We start from the raw sequence: 17,179 nt of genomic DNA on the forward strand, positions 1-17,179 counted from the left end.
AAAAAAAGAAAAAAAAAGGAATGGAAATATATATTTGTATATATATACATATATGTATATATTTATTATTTTAGGGGGTGGGGGTGCAGAGGAACGGGGAAACAAAATTTCACATGTTGATTATAAATATTGATTGAAAATCAAAAATGAAAAAAATCTAGAATAAGAAATGAAAATTTTTTTTTTTTTTTTTGGGGGGGGGGGGGGGGGGGGGGGGGGGGGGGGGGGGGGGGGGGTTGGGAGGGGGAGGGGGTGTGACCAAGGCAAGTGGGTGACCAGGTAAGTTTGTTATGTACAAATATGTGGATTTTTAGACAATTAAAGGGCAATAACTCTGAAGTTACAAAAGAAATCCGTACAAAATTGTCTGTGCACAACCACATTATAGTGCTCTAAATTCTGTTAAAGTTTCAAAGTTCTAGGTCAAATATATCAAGTTATGATGCAGAAATTGCCACATCTATAGATCTATAGTACCCTACATAGTTAACACTAGAAACTTCTAAGGGCCATAACTCTGGTGTTACTTGGGCAATATGTCTGAAACTTGATGGGCCCCATAACCTCACAGTGATGAACATGTATATGAAGTTTGTTTGAAAAAAATCTAAAATAAGGAATGATTTTTTTTTATTTTTGATTTTTTTTTTTGGGGGGGGGGGGGGGGGGGGTCGGGGGATAGGGGGGGAGGTGTGTGATCAAGGTAAGGGGGTGACCAGGTGTGGGTACAGAACTTCACATGTTTACAATAAATGTTCATAGAAAAGAATGAAAGAAATTTAATGAAATTCTACCAAATGGTAAGTTTGTTATGTACAAATATGTGGATTTTTATACAATTAAAGGGAAATAACTCTTAATTTACATATAAATCCGAATGAAATTGTGTGTACACAACCACATTATGGTGATCTAAATTCTGTTTAAGTTTCATAGTTCTAGGTCAAATATATCAAAAGTTATGATGCAGAAATTGCCATATTTATAGCACCCTATATAGTTAACACTAGAAAGTTCTAAGGGCCATAACTCTGGTGTTACTTGGGCAATCTGACTGAAACTTGACAGGCCGCAATAACTCATAGTGGTGAACATGTATATGAAGTTTTAAATAAATATTCCCAACCATTTCCTAGATATGGCTCCGGACGGACGGAAAGACGGACGGACGGAAGGAAGGACGGACGGACAACGCCAAAACTATATCCCTCCGACTTTCGTCGGGGGATAATAACTGAGATATAGTGAAAATACAACAAAATTAACCTTAAATTCTAAGTAAAAGGGGACATAATTCATGAAAACTTGGTGTCAAGAGTTATGCACCTTGTGTCACATGATGTGGGTGATAAGGTGGAACATGTATTTTAAGTTTGAATCGAATCCATTTGGTTATAACTGAGATAATAGATTTCGGGACGCGACGGGACGCGACGCGACAAAACTGACTCCTATATACCCCCCTCAAACATGTTTGGTGGGGGTATAATTAACTGCAAATGTTTAAATCAGAAATGAAACTGGTGGTCTCTCTGGCCAGGTGATCTCAGTTCACAGGTGGCATTTAGCACAGTGTCAACTGTATTACACAGTATATACTTACCTTGATAGGATTTGCATCATCTTTACCACCTCCTAATCTTTCATGTGGATTCTTGCGTAATAACTGAAAAAGAATTCAACAGATTGTTGCAAGCTAAAGGATTACAATAAATGAAACCATATTAATTTGTAAATGAGAAAATTTGACAAACTATCATTCACATACCAAATGTTAATATCAAAAAGTATCTTTTCTCTTTATTTGTTTAAAAACTCTGGTCTTGTACTCAACCCGTCTACACAGAATTCAATGCATACCCATATCAAAATATTAAGTTAAGGAACAAGTAGATTTTGAAAAACTTTATTATAAATATGGGATGAAAATCTAATTCCACAGCTGTTCAATTATCACCAATGTCTGACTCTGTAATCAGGCATTTTTTCCCTTCATAAACTAACTCTGATAAATAGATTGTCTTCATTTTACCAAAACTGGTATTAATAAAAAAAGCAACAACAACCAACAAGAGGGTCATGGTGACCCTGAACTGCTCACCTGAGTAATATGAGCCACATGTTTCAAATGGCAAACTGATGCTAAAATATTAGAAAGTAGGTCAGTTGGTCAAATTCATGGTCACTGAAAGTCAGTTTTAAGACTGGTGTGCAAAACTGTACATGTCATCCAAATTTCAAGGCTGTTTCTTAAAAAATAAAAAAGTAGGTCAGTAGATCAAGGTCACAGTCAAGTGACTCCTAATCATTTGGGGTCATCAGGTAATTACAATTTAACAGTCTAGGAAATATGATCTGATAATTTCTGAAGTATTTATTCCTATATAACTCATAAAACAAGTGACCCCCAGGGTGGGGCCTCTTTTCACCCCAGGGGCATAATTTGAACAATCTTGTTAGCGATCCACTAGGCAATGCTACATACGAAATATCAAAGGCCTAGATCTTAAACTTTCAGGAAAGAAGATTTTTTCCCCTAATATAAGTCTGTTAATTTGTTAAATTTGGTACCCCCAGGGCAGGGCCTCTTTTCACTCCAGGGGCATAATTAAATTTGAACAATTTTGGTATAGGACCACAAGGCAATGAAACATACTAAATATCAAAAGCCTAGGCCTTGCGGTTTCAGACAAGAAGATTTTCAAAGTTTTTTACCTCTAAAAGTCTATGTAAACTTGGGACCCCGGAACAGGGCCTCTTTTCACCCCAGGGGCACAATTTGAACATTCTTCATAGAGAACCATTAGATAATGTCACATGCCAAATATCAAGGCTCTACGCCTTGCTGTTTTGGACAAGAATATTTTTAAAGTTATTCCTTTTGGTTGCCATAGCAACCAAAGTTCTGCATGGAATTTAATTCTTTGAATAATTTTGAAAGGGGGCCACCAAAGGATCATTCCTGTGAAGTTTTGTGTAATTCTGCCCAATGGTTTTCAAGAAGATTTTTTTAGAAAATGTTGATGGACGGACGACACACGACAGACAACAGACGACGGACACTGAACGGTCACAAAAGCTCACCATGAGCCTTTGGCTCAGGTGAGCTAAATAGTGCTAAAAAATTCCCAAATAAAATTCAGATTTTTTAGAAATACTGAAAATATTTTATAACCCTGACACACATGTGAAGTTTCAATTCAATATCTGCATTAGCTCTGGGAGAAAGTAACTTGCACACAAAACTTAAACCAGGATTTTCAAAAGGGGGCATAATTTGGCCAAAATAAAAGTCAGAGTTATGGGACTTGACCCAGTGAGGTTAGAAATTGACTTACAAAAAGAAAGAAGTTTCAAAGCTATTTGCCTTTAAATGATAGCTGTACGTACTTGCATGCAAAACTTTAACCAGGATTTCGTAAGTCCAAAAAGGGACACAATTTGGCCAAAATACATCAAAGTTATGGGACTTGCCCCAGTGAGGTTCAGTAAATAACCCAGAAAGAGACAAGGAGCTGCGTTCAATAAACGCTTGATGCCCCCGGTGGCATCCTTGTCGATATAAAGCAACCTAAGTCCAAAACAAGGTCAAGTTCAAGGTCAAACTAAGGTCAGGTGATGTCTGGAGATGAAGAATGGTCACAGGTTACATCTGCATTAGTATAAAGTCATTCTAGTTAGGGGTATTGATGCTAAACGAAACGGTCCCATTTGGTTTACTTCGTACGAACTGACGAATGGACAGGACAATCACTACATGCCTCCCGCATCAGTAGATGCCGGGGGGCATAAAAAAGAAAGTTTCAAAGCTATATGCCTTTGAATGATAGCTCTATGTATTTGCATGTAAAACTTTAACCAAGGTGTGATGCCAACACCAGGGTGAGTAGAATAGCTCAGACTATTCTTTGAATAGTCAAACTCAAAAGTATTAATATCAAATAGCTGCACTTACTCTTTTTATCAATCCCCGAGCTTCATTTGTTAAATATGGAGGTAAACTTAACTTGGCTTTTAAAACCTGAAAAATAAACAACAATTAAATTAGGTGTTACAACTTTTTTTTTTAAATTTCTTTTATGATTCTGTTGTTCTTCGAATAGTTGAGCCAAAACTAGTTAAAGGGGCAAACTCTTAAATGAAAAAACTAAAAAAAGACTGACTTTTTCATCTTGATGTAAAATTCGCATGAAAATACCTAATCTGCAATTACTTAACACATCAATACAAATGTTTGGCAAACAATTAAACAATGACAAATAAGGAAAATAAAGATTTTTAAAGACAACATGCTGACTTATTTTATAACAGGAAATGATCTCATTGTCACATACCCTTTAATCTTTCATTCAAACTGATTTCATTGAAATAAAGGCTTTGTGTATTCTTATGATACTTCTTACATTATACATACTTTATCTATTGTTTTCTTTCTATTTTCCCCTGTGAATGGTGGCTGAAAAACAAAATCATAACATTATTATTAACTCATCTTCAGTTGTAACTGTTCAACTTTTCCTTTTTGTAAAGTTTAACTTCCGTTTTGCTTACTAAAGATATAGAATAGTGGCATTAAGTTTTTTATTTCAGTTGTGTAAAAGTGGTCAGTTAACCTAACTAGTGTTCAATGATTCTGTTCCAGTACTAACTTAATTTCCACAAGTAACATACAACTTCTCCACAACAGAGGTGGAGGACCTGTTCCTTCACACACGTAGTTTTCAGTCAAATCATCCTGGTAAAATATTTGAGTTACCAGGGGATTAAACCAATGACTTTTCCTCTGATAGTGCTTTACCCATTGAGTTTACCTAGCAGCATTCACTTAATTTTGATGCAGTTGGGCACGACACGTTGACGCATAGGTTGCATGATATCTTGCTAGCTTTTCGTAGTGAAAGACAACTCCTTGTGTCCCTCCTGGCATTAATTCATTACGGGCAGATGCCTGCATAGGACCAACAACCTTTTGCAAGCCAATTACATAGCTTTCTTACATGAAGGAATCATACATCTGAATAAAGACTTCAAATCTACAGCAATGAGGGGCAAGCCACTGGATTCCAAAATTAATTTTAAAGAAATTGGTATTCTATACATCTCAGTTGTGTTTCACCTAAGATTCAAACAGATGACTTTTTTTTATGTTACTTACCGCCCCTGTGAGCATGTCATACATTAGTGCCCCTAAACTCCACCAATCCACAGCTTTGCCATGACCAGTCCTCGTTAAAATTTCTGGTGCCCTTTACAAATGCAATTCAAAATAAGCATCCCTTATAATTAAACACTTCAGATGGTTTAATCAAGTAAAACTATATGCATAACTTTGTAACAAGCTTTTAATTTGTGTATGGAAGCCCTGGAGGGTCAATTTATTTCCGTACTTCCCACTTCTGACTTCTAACTTTTGCACTTCTCACTTCCAACTTCTAGACTTCCTACTTCTAACTTCCACACTTCTGACTTCTAACTTCCGCACTTCTGACTTCCAACTTCCTGACTTTCGACTTCTAATTTCCAACTGATTCCCCACATGAATCATAGGTGGATGACAAATAACTTTAGATGTGTTGTATTTAGTCCATGATTAATGAGAACATGCTACATATCTAAAATTCAAACCTCACTGTTGATATTGAGTTATATAAAGCTAGCCAGATATGGATGTTGCTCCCAAAAATAAAGCATGTGACTCCCAAAATGCACTCTGATTACAGTAAGTATCCTATTTTCGACAAATAAATTTTTTATATACATGTATACTTACATATACTCAATGGTCCCGCAAAATGTGTGTGTTACTGCCCCTTCATTGATAGATTCCTTACATAAACCAAAGTCTGTTAACTTTACATGACCTGTAAATATTCAAAATTGCATTACTCAAGTAATAACAACAAGGCAGTCTAAAAGACAGCTATATCCCCCGCCGCTGTTACGGATAGGGGCTCAAACCTTTGACCTTGAGTTGTGACCTTGACTTTGAGCCACCATGGCTGACTCATTGGTTCTGCACATTGTCTTGATGAGGTGATCATTTGATCCAAGTTTCATGATTATCCTTCAAGGGGTTTAGGAGATACAGAGCGGACACAAAATGGAAGGCTCAAACCTTTGACTTCGAGTTGTGACCTTGACCTTGAGCCAACATGGCTGACTCATGGATTCTGCACATTATCTTGATGAGGTGATCATTTGATCCAAGTTTCATGAAAATCCTTCAAAGGGTTTAGGAGATATAGTGCAGACACAAAATGGAAGGCTCAAACCTTTGACCTTGAGTTGTGACCTTGACCTTGAGCCAACATGACTGACTCATGGGTTCTGCACATCATCTTGATGAGGTGATTATTTGACCCAAGTTTCATGATTATCCTTCAAGGGGTTTAGGAGATACAGAGCGGACACAAAATGGAAGGCTCAAACCTTTTACCTTGAGTTGTGACCTTGACCCGACATGGCTGACTCATGAGTTCTGCACATCGTCTTGATGAGGTGATCATTTGACCTAAGTTTCATGATCATCCTTCAAGGGGTTTAGGAGATACAGAGCAGACACGAAATGGAAGGCTCAAACCTTTTACCTTGAGTTGTGACCTTGACCCGACATGGCTGACTCATGAGTTCTGCACATACACTTGATGAGGTGCTCATTTGACCCCAAGTTTCATGAAAATCCTTCAAGGGGTTTAGGAGATACAGAGCGGACACAAAATGTTACGGAAGGACGGAAGATCGAAGGACACAGACAGACAGTACCAACATTTTTTGCCTCCATTCAACAAGAAACGAAGACTTTCTGATAAACAAAGGAAAGCTGCACCATTATAGGAAAGGTTGTTTGGGTTAAGAGTGACAATGACACAATTATAGGTCGTAATAATGGCGACTTTTCCAGCTTTTTGGTGGTTGAGGAAGACACCCATGAAAAACTATGTCTCCCACTACTGTAAAAGCAGAAATTTTCGCGAGGCCTACATCTCGCAAAAATTAATCCTCGTGTAAATATTTACCTTTAGTATAATTCTAATTCAAGCAGGATACCATTTTTACAATTTCGCGCATATTAAACCTCGCGAACATACTCAAAATTTCAAATTCGTGAAATTTTGACTGCAAAAATATGTGCGTTTATAGTATTTAACATGCAGGCACTGTAAAATGCCACAAATTAAGGGAGATTTCGCCACAGAAAATCAATAAACAATATCATTCCATTATACACAACTAAACTTGGCACTGATCAATCCTGCAAACGTTTGGTGGAATTCCAAACTATCATTTATTATGGAACAGTAAAAATAGCACAGACATCATAGAATATGACAAAATCAAATCATTGAACTAGAACATGCAGATGATATGTAAAACTAAGCTTGACAACGTTCACTTCTGTGAAACTTGATGTAATTCTTTCTGGTTTTGTCAGAGCAGTTGCACAGACAAGGTTAAATGCAAGAAGTCACGGGACATAACCACTGAAAATCTTTCAGCCGGAATATGCCAACAATATGGTTAATAATTAAGCTTGTCCTCACTAATAAAGAAAAGATCAAAGGGCTACACATACCTTGTAAGTCTAGCAGAATATTTTCTGGTTTCAGATCTCTGTACACAATACCAGCATGGTGTAAATGTTCTATAGCTAGAGTTATCTCTGACAGGTAGAAACTGAAATGGTAAAAGCAACACGTCCTTTAATGTACATTAAAATATCTGGTTATAACTGAAACAAGGAGATTATGTAAATATAATCAAACTATGTGAAATCATTTAATTTTGTGGGTACAAAATTGCGTAGATTTGTCTATGCCTAAGAATATGAATTGCTGCATTTCCAGTTATAAGGTAAATGAATGGGAATTTTTTTGGGGTTGTTGGGAAAATTAGGCTTCAGCCCAGAGCCCCCAATCACAAATATTAATGATTTAACGGAATCAGAATCTATTACTAGTACTAGAGTATCATCCTGCAGCAGATTATTTTTCTACTATCTGCAGACTGCTGCATCGATAAAAGGGAATTTCCTTTTCCAGTAGTTCTTTTGTTTGAATGAATGATTCATATTGCACAAAGTAATTAAACTGATGGGTAATACAATTTTTGTGAATGTTTTTTTTTTTATAATTCCAAGAAATAATTCCAAATGAGCAAATAATTCCCATTCATTTTGTCTTCAATTAGCCTTTTCAAATGGTTTAAACAACAGAACTTTATGCCATCAAAATGTAATTGATCTCTTTAATAGGACATAAAAATTAAATTTTCTCAAAATATTGCTGGATTGTACAAGCAGCTCAATTAGCATTGATGAATTTGTACTTCTCAAGGGCACTGCTATGAAAAAGCCTAATAAAATTCTGAAAATCTATTATAACTAGATGTGTGTTCATAGGACACTCCCATCACTGTATGCATATTTTTGACTAGGTTCTGACCTGGCTGTATGAAATTCTAATTAAAACACCAGTTGCACAACTTTTTTACATGCTAAATAACAATCCTGTGAGGTTTGATGACTAAATCCAATACTTTCTGAGATATGCAAAACATAAACTCGGATGGACAGAGACACAGACAGACAGACATATGGATTAGGGCGTAATAACCTATTTTCCTCTTACCAAGCTGTGTCTTCCATGAAGATTCCCTCTCGTTCTAGCTGCATGAACAGTTCCCCACCAGGCAGGTATTCTAAGATCAGGTACAATTTGCCACCCGTTTGAAATGCATATATCAAGTCTACTATGAATGGATGCTGAAAAAGATTATAAATAATTATGCTTATTTTCTTTCATTGTCACCAATGTTATTTTGAAAATAAATGTTAGTTTTACACAGCCAAAATCACATGATGTGACATCTCATTTCTTCCTGTTTAAACAAACAATAATTTTTCAGCAAATGATTCATTTTGGTCCTCTTATCTCCCTTACCCCTAACCCCTTGTTGTGAGCCCATCTCTTTTTTATCTCAACATTACAACCTAACCTAAAAATGTCAATAAACTTGTTTTTGTTCATCACCAAAATCAAATTATGGGCAAAATTATTCTTGTTGAGGCAATTCTGAATCACTTCTCAGGAACTAAAAAATCTATAGTGACTCCGGATTGGTAATTTCAAAGAATGACTCCATATTTCTGTTATTAAAAAATATTTCTGGTGGAATTTGATATTCTACATACCTTTACACATTCGAGAATATTTCTCTCTGCTTTAGTATGAGCTGTATCTTTGGCATTCCTAGCTATTGTTGCCTAAAATGAAAACATAAAAAGTCAATATTTGTAGATGACTAACTCTAAACTGATACTAATAATAATTTTCAAATGAGAATATCATGAATATGACCAAATATCAGCTGTAAATCAGAAATAATGTCTTGAGGAAACACCAAATATGACTTTATTGAAACAAGCAAGTTCTTACATGGTAATCATTTAATTTAGGGTACAATTTAAGTCTATAAGCTGATTAAATCTTCATCTCTCATACTGTGAAATCAATTACATTTGTGGGGGACTATTTTCGTGGTTCTATCAATTAACTAAATTTAATCTCATTCAACATATGAAATTCCAGTTAATTTTATCTTCAGAAGTTGAAATCCACCAACTCTTGACCCCGCAAAATAGCCTGTTTGGCTGAAACCATGATATTTCATGTCCACAAAATTAAAAGATTTCACAGTATTTTGTTTTAAAGACAATTACCTTTTTTAAAACTTTCATGGCAAATATCTTTCCTTTCCCTTGTCCAGCAACTTTTCGTACCTGGAACACCTGTGGCAAAGAGAAATGTATCGATTAAGATATTTACTGAAAATATAATCCGGTACACTTAAAATACTTCTATAATAATATAATAAGACTATATTTTTTAGTCAAATCCACAAGTTAGCCAAAATAAGATACAGGAAAAGCTACAATCTTGCGACAATATTATGTTCCAAGCTGTTATCTATACAGATTAATTTTATCATGAGTTACAATGAAGTATAATGCACTTGTTTATGCCTCATGTTGAAGACTTTCAGGGTTCGTTGTACACTGAAACCGACACATGGAATTTTTCCAACATTTATCCACAACATATAAACATCATTATTTCTCTTACAACTAAGAATTACGTAAACATAAATCACAATTTTATCCTATAGCAATCCAACTAACCTTTCCATAACCTCCTTTACCAAGAACTTTGAGCAGTTCAAAGTCGTATGTGCTAACTTTTGACCTTCCAGGATTTACGGTACTCTCTGTTAGTTCTAAAGTCTCCATTCCCTCCTCACTGAAACATAAACATATAAAACAGCCATGTAAAACTTTGTAAAAGTTTGACTCTAAGTAAAATATCAAAGTATATTTTCCTTTTTTTTAAACTTTGAGTCACACCGACCAAGTTACAGTAATATGGCACTTTCCACCTTTAAATAGTGCTGGAAGACCTAATTTAAAAGTTACCTCTCAGGCAAGAATGGGCACTTAGGTATAACCTTCGACTTTCTGTATGCCACTTAGGCAGGGCCCACGCTGTCGTTCGCCACTCGAGCCATTTGGCGAATCTGCGATGAAAGTGGCGAAGAAAAATCGCGAGTGGCGAAATTGAAAAAATGTTCGTAATTTGGACCGCCATTTTGTTTCAGACGTTCTAAATCGTAACCTCCGAGAAATTATGTTTAAAAAACAGTTGACTGGTTCCGATAATTTTACCTTATAAAATTAACTTATTTCGGGATAGTACTACCCAGTCTGCGTTTACTTTTACATATAACAATGTGTAATAAACATCTTGACACGCGAGAAGATGCAATTTGCAATCAATTAGCAACCGATTATCGGGTTAAAATAATCTTTTTGTTTTGTTGTCATTACGGCAGATTAAATGATTGATGCCTTTAATTTCCACGGATCAAATAATTAATAAATAAATCGGCAAAATAATGAATGGTTTGATGAATTTTTTAACGTTGTCGCCACCGTCAGACAGTATCTTAGTCACAGGCACGGGTCCAGTGTATTTTTTGTTTAATATAAAAATCCTTTTTTTTCCCCACACAAATATACTTTTTATATGTTAGTCAAATGAAAAAAAAAATGATGACAAAAAATCCGGTCACAATATCATACACTGTGACCGGATTTTTGTCATCATTTTTTTTTCATTTGACTAACCTATAGAAAGCATATTTGTGTGAAAAAAAGGTTGTTTTTTTTTATATTAATAAAAACAAAAAAATACACTGGACCCGTGTCTGTGATCTTAGTAAGTAATTAGTAAAGGTGTTTGCCAAGTTTTTTGAATGTCTTTAAAAGTTAGGAATGGATTTGAAATGTAATCCTGTATCAGGGTAGATTTCTCGGAAGCACAGAGCACCAAAAACACAGCCCCCGGGCCATGCATTTACATAGTAGGCCCACAACAAAAAGAAGCTGTAATGGAAAAATATTTCAGACAGGTTGCTTCAAACATCCAACAACATTTTAAAATACAAAACTTGCTTTAGAGGTATACCCACTTTCATTCAGAAGTCCCCCTATATAGCTAGAATATCACCATTTGCTTATGGGAAGTAACAAAAATTTTCAACGCGCCGCGGGAAGGGAAACCTCTCCAGCACCCTCCCTACCGTTCCCGAGAAAAAAGGTGGCTCCAACTTTTTTCAGCCCAGTGTGGGCCCTGCTTAGGTTGCTTCCCCGCTTTAAAACCAATGCCAGATTTGAATCCAAAGTCAACATCAAACCAGGGTAGTATCATTACGGAATATTAATCAAGTTAAGAAGTTTTAGTGTCTGGAATTGGGAGCTAATATCTGGGCCAAAATAACAAAGAGACATTCTGAGGAAGCAGGAGTTTTTACTGTAATTTCATTCTATTTGTTTATACCATGTGCAATTTGACAAAATCATTGCTCTGTTATTCACTCATGTTCATGTTCTCATGAACAAAGCAAATAAGAAATGATATTTTACTACCTCACTGAGCATCTGCTTTTTGAAAGGATAAAATATGTTCAAATGCTGCTACTCCCTAACTCTGCAATTATGTGAATTAATTGATCAAATTCAAGGCAGTTGCTGGAAGACATCTATATCTGAATATCTGCGTAAAGTTTTCCTGATAGTAGTTAAAAGTACATGTATCTAAAAAAACAAACAACTTATACTTACATCGGATCATTTGCCCTTGACAAATCCCTTCGTAACTGAAATAAAATGAATTCTTGCATCATTCATATACAAATTGATTACTGTCTGCCTAGAAAACCAGACGGCTAGGTGAATGGTTACTAAATGGCTAGACACTTCCTAGGGACCTGGTTCTTGCGCATGACACTCCGTCTCATAAATTCATAATGGTGAACATTCATGCCAAGTTTAAAAATTTTACCATGCATTAAGAAGAAATGCTCCAGACAAACTTCAATTTGACCTTTGACCTCCAACTGTGCCTTGACCTTACAGATAGGAACATGGGGTTTGCGCATGACATGCCTTGAACCCTTCTCATTGCTAAACATTCATGCCAAATATAAACAAGATTGGTCCATACTCGTCAAAGTTATGGTTTGGACAAAATAGGACGGACCCACGCACATACATCGAACCGCCAAATGTGGCAACTAAGGCCAGCTCACTGTAAGCGGGCTCGAAAAAAATTATCAACATATCCTCGAATATTATTCTGCATTTCGACACAATAGAATAAACCCGGACCTCCAGTATTTCCAGGAAAGAGATGGTGTTTTGGCAAAATTATCCGATTTAGCAGCAGTGTACAATATTAGCGATTATTTTTGTCAGAAGATAAGCATTTAGGATAATTCTTACTTTTTTACAATTAAAATACTATTTTACGACCTTGACAACAAAATCTTTGTACAAATAACTTGTTTGCCTTGAAAAAGGTAAAAAATTTCAAACCATCGCTTTTGAGCTAATGATGCGGTATTGTAGAATACGGATACTTAAGTAACTACATGTTACCATTATATAGCACAATGGCAAATACCCTCTCCCCTCACCGTTAGGTATTTATTGGTGGCTAATACCGGAAAACAGGAGTTATCCTATTATGTTGAAAAGGTCAATACCTTAAAGCACTCTACACATTTTGAAAACACTAGAAAGAACCTCTTTCAGCAGAAACAGTTAGCTATCCTTAAATAAGATGAGAAAGAATCTGATCCTACATGACCATGTTAGCAATCTTTATTGCTCACTGGCATCAGCTGATTAGAGGGTGATCCAATTTGAACACAAAAAATTTGGTTTGTTAACGAACACCGATGGATGATACACAACATTATTTCCTGATTCAGGTGAACCTTTGATATCTCACAAAAAAATACTATAACTTCAAGCAAGTATTTAGTGTCATAAAAGTAAAGGCTTTGTTTCGGTCACTGGTGTAATTCGCAGTAAATTATCTCCCCTGACGGACCTGTGTTGGACCTTCTGGCATCGGATATTCTTCATCCGAAAGCTCCTCCTCGACATCTCCACCATCCCGTAGTTCCATGTTGAAAACTTCTGCCATATTTTATGTTTTCTTGTTCCAGTCTAACGTAAATATTGTGATTTCACCAAAGACCAAAACCATAGTCGGCGAAATCTGTCGTGAACGAGGGATTCCGTATGACGCAGTAATGGTCACGTGATGACTACTCCTTAATTTTGTCCAATCAGATTTCCTTTAACATTCTTAAGGCCAAGGTCAATTTTAGTTAAACGCACTCTGATTGGTCTTGATAAAATGTGTTGCATATTTTCTACTTTCTGTCAGATAAAAATTCGAAGGTCATAGACTAAAGAAAGAATTATTGTTGAACACCACTAAATTCTAAAATACAAGCATTTCAGAGACTTTCATTCCCACAAAGAACTAAATCAAGGGCACACGTTTTATACTAGTTAAGGCAAAATTACTATCACGGCATAGATAGAAACCTTCAGAATTTAAAAAAATTTGGCACCTCCAGTTTTATCACACCTGATAAATAAACGCTCAAATTCATGTTATTTTAGATATTCTAATATATTGCAGATACCTCGGGTCAGTACAACTAAATTTGGTAAGAACAGTTTTAGGTATGCTGCCCCTGTATTGTGGAACTCCTTACCTGTCAACTTTCGGCCAGCCAACAATTTTGATAATTTTAAAAATCTTATACCCTTCTGGTCAGGCAATGAGTATACTTGTGTGACTTGTCGGCAAGCCTCAAATGTTGTTCTATTGACTTTGTACTTGGATTCAGTGTTCTTATATTTTCTGGTTCTTTGAGATCATGGATTCCATTCAATATCTATGTAATAGAATTCCGCTTAAGCTAGGGGGGTGTGAGAGGTATTGCACTTTCCATTACCTCTCATGAACAGACTCAATCAAACCGAGTTTGCTTGATTGCATTCTATGCTTCCAAATGATCTTTTTACAAAAAAATATTTATTGACTATCTCATCAGTTATGAAGTCCCATGTAGCACACACGTTTACATTTGTCATTCACATTCGTATCACGTTTTCCATGGAAATGTATGACAAAATTCACTTAAATTGTGTTGGTATAGTAACACGCTGAAATTGCCAATTTTGGTTATAAATTGATGCTAAGAGTCCAGGATACGTTATTATTATTATTATTTACCAGATTTTTATAGCGCTCTTTTCATCTATAAAATAAACGTTCAAAAGCGCTGTACAAACTACATATCACAGACTGATATGGACATACATACAACACAAAAATTATATCAACAATAAAAGGTATTCAGCCTGAATCAGGTTTTACTTTACATTTTAATTGGCCTAGATATTTTAAAGAACAATTAACAATAGGAAATAATTTCCATTGCAAAGCTTGTTTTCCAGTGCAAAGTGAGTTCCAATAGATCTTGAAGAAAAAGTGTGTTTTCAATGATCGTTTGAAAGCATCCAAGCTTTTAGCGTCTCTAATGGTAGCTGGAAGAACATTCCATAACTTTGGTACAGCTGATGAAAAACTACGATCACCGTACCTCACAGTTTTGCTTTTTGGAACAACTAGTTGTTTTGAGTTGTTCTTTGATCTCAAATTTCTTGCTGGCTGAAAGGGTTCTAGCAAGTCTTTAACATAGATCGGTGATTGGTCATGCAATACTTTGTATGTGTGAACTAGAATCTTAAAGTCCACTCTGTGAGTAACTGGTATCCAATGCAGTTCTTTTACTACCGGCGTAATGTGATCATAACGCGATATTCTCGTTATAATTCGAGCTGCAGTGTTCTGAAGACTTTGAAGTCTATTCAGCAAGACCTTCGGAACACCATGAACACACACTTAATTATTCCATAAAAAATCGAATAAATCTCAAGAAAATAAACATGGCGTAGACATAAAAATGCAGCAGAGTTAAAGGTATATTATAAAGTAACACCACAGAGGACAGTGTGGAGTATTTGTATAGGAAGATTATCCAACTTTCGTAGTCATTCGTCTTGCGTAACCATCTAAAAATCATTTTACTGGTTAGAATTACACCAACATTGGTCTGTAGTATTCTGACATGGATATTTTCTAAGTTTGTTCAAATGATTTTGCTTGACCCCGTAAGGGACTACCAGAGCTAACAATGGAAAATCATCAAAACGAATTTTCGCTTATACCATTTGATGTATATTCACCGATCTTGGTCTGTAGCATCATGGTATGACTCTCTATTAATTGTGTTCAAATGGTGTCATTGTCCTTAGTTTCTTGGTCACAAAAACTGAAAATGGAAAACGTTAAAATGGATTCTTTTTATGAATCGCTAAATGTATCTTAATCAATTTGTATCCCCCCACCCCACCCCCCCCCCTCCCCCACCCACAACCTCAACCCGTGAAACTATTCCACTTCATCTCTTTTATGGACCACCAGACTTAAAAATAGGGGTGGGGGGGAAAGAAGCAATGTCAAAACGTTTGGTCAGGTGAGCGACGGCCCGTTTGTTGTCGTTATAAACATATCTGGATAAGTTGAAACAATATGTGATACATTTATGTAAACATTTAAAGATGATTCTATTGTTAAAGGAGTTGAGTTTGATTTCGATCATGTATTGAATTTGATTGAAACATTTCTTAACTGATATTTACACTTGTATTACATATGAAAATCAAAATAATTGCAATACTAAAGATATCTGCACTATTAAACAACAACAGTTTTATACTGCAAATGTCATCTACGGAAATTAACAAGTTACACCAACATTCAAAATGCTAAAACAGTTATAAAAATATAATTTTCAACTGTTTCAACTGTTTGTTTCATGCTAGTGACGCCTCATAACCACCCTCTCGGCCAAACCAAAGATTATACCTTTTCCATCTAGCATTGTGTCCCTGTAGATAAAAAAAATCCTTAAATCCGGGAAGTGCACACTATTTCTTTATACTGCCTTTTCGAAATAATATAATGAAGCGAATAAAGAAATGCTTACATCCAATACTACCTTTTGCTTTTTGAAGGATTTTTGCAGTTGGTTACAAAGAAATCACCGCATTTTCTTGTGTTCAGTGTCTCCCAGAACGTAAAACATATATGTTAATTGATACTAGTAAGCGTTCCCAAATGTTATCATTGCCTTTGGCAGGGGATATATTTTTGGCCTTGTCAATCTGTCAATGCGTCCGTCCTTTCGTTCACCCGGATCTAAGTCATGGTAAGGAGCATTTAGATTAATTTTGCTAAAAATGTTTACTCACACAGGGAAATGCACACCTGCAAGTTTCAGTCAGATTTTTTAGACTTGTCCTCAATAAAAGAAATAATAAATGGTAAAGATTTCCTGGAAGCAGAGCGCACATCAAACACAGACACAGAACCATGCATAGCAAAGTAGGCCCAAAGAAACTGTACTGGAAAATAATGTAGCAGCCGAATAAATATAATATTTACTCTTCAGCGTATCACTTTGCAAAAGATAATAGGTAAGGGTAGATCCCTCGGAATATCACAGAGCACTAAAAACACAGCCTCAGAGCCACGCATTTGCATTTCTGGTCAATAGAATCATTTAGGAATACAGTATTATTACAATATTTGGTACATACATAGCCTACTTGGAAACTTATGTATGCATGTAGTTTACTTCGGCCGAGGAGCCGTTAGTTAAAATAGAAAAAAATGGTTTCTGGTCTTCGGTTTCA

General features: G+C 35.8%; 1 protein-coding gene across 2 annotated transcripts in view; it reads right to left on the reverse strand.

The window, feature by feature from the left end:
• Positions 1-13,660, reverse strand: part of LOC123533945 (ribosomal protein S6 kinase beta-1-like) — a 34,065-nt gene extending 20,405 nt beyond the window's left edge. For both annotated transcript variants that reach the window (XM_045315937.2, XM_045315938.2), the window contains exons 1-12: positions 13,449-13,660; positions 12,176-12,210; positions 10,178-10,295; positions 9,719-9,787; positions 9,191-9,262; positions 8,628-8,761; positions 7,574-7,674; positions 5,771-5,861; positions 5,156-5,246; positions 4,415-4,456; positions 3,956-4,021; positions 1,604-1,666 (exon numbers count right to left, since the gene is read on the reverse strand). In XM_045315937.2, coding sequence (XP_045171872.2) covers positions 1,604-1,666; positions 3,956-4,021; positions 4,415-4,456; positions 5,156-5,246; positions 5,771-5,861; positions 7,574-7,674; positions 8,628-8,761; positions 9,191-9,262; positions 9,719-9,787; positions 10,178-10,295; positions 12,176-12,210; positions 13,449-13,544 — 978 coding nt within the window. In that variant the 5' untranslated portion in view covers positions 13,545-13,660. The remainder of the gene's footprint in view (positions 1-1,603; positions 1,667-3,955; positions 4,022-4,414; positions 4,457-5,155; positions 5,247-5,770; positions 5,862-7,573; positions 7,675-8,627; positions 8,762-9,190; positions 9,263-9,718; positions 9,788-10,177; positions 10,296-12,175; positions 12,211-13,448) is intronic.
• Positions 13,661-17,179: the final 3,519 nt, after the last annotated feature.

Source organism: Mercenaria mercenaria, chromosome 12, assembly GCF_021730395.1.
Source record: "Mercenaria mercenaria strain notata chromosome 12, MADL_Memer_1, whole genome shotgun sequence".
Lineage (NCBI taxonomy): Eukaryota > Metazoa > Mollusca > Bivalvia > Venerida > Veneridae > Mercenaria > Mercenaria mercenaria.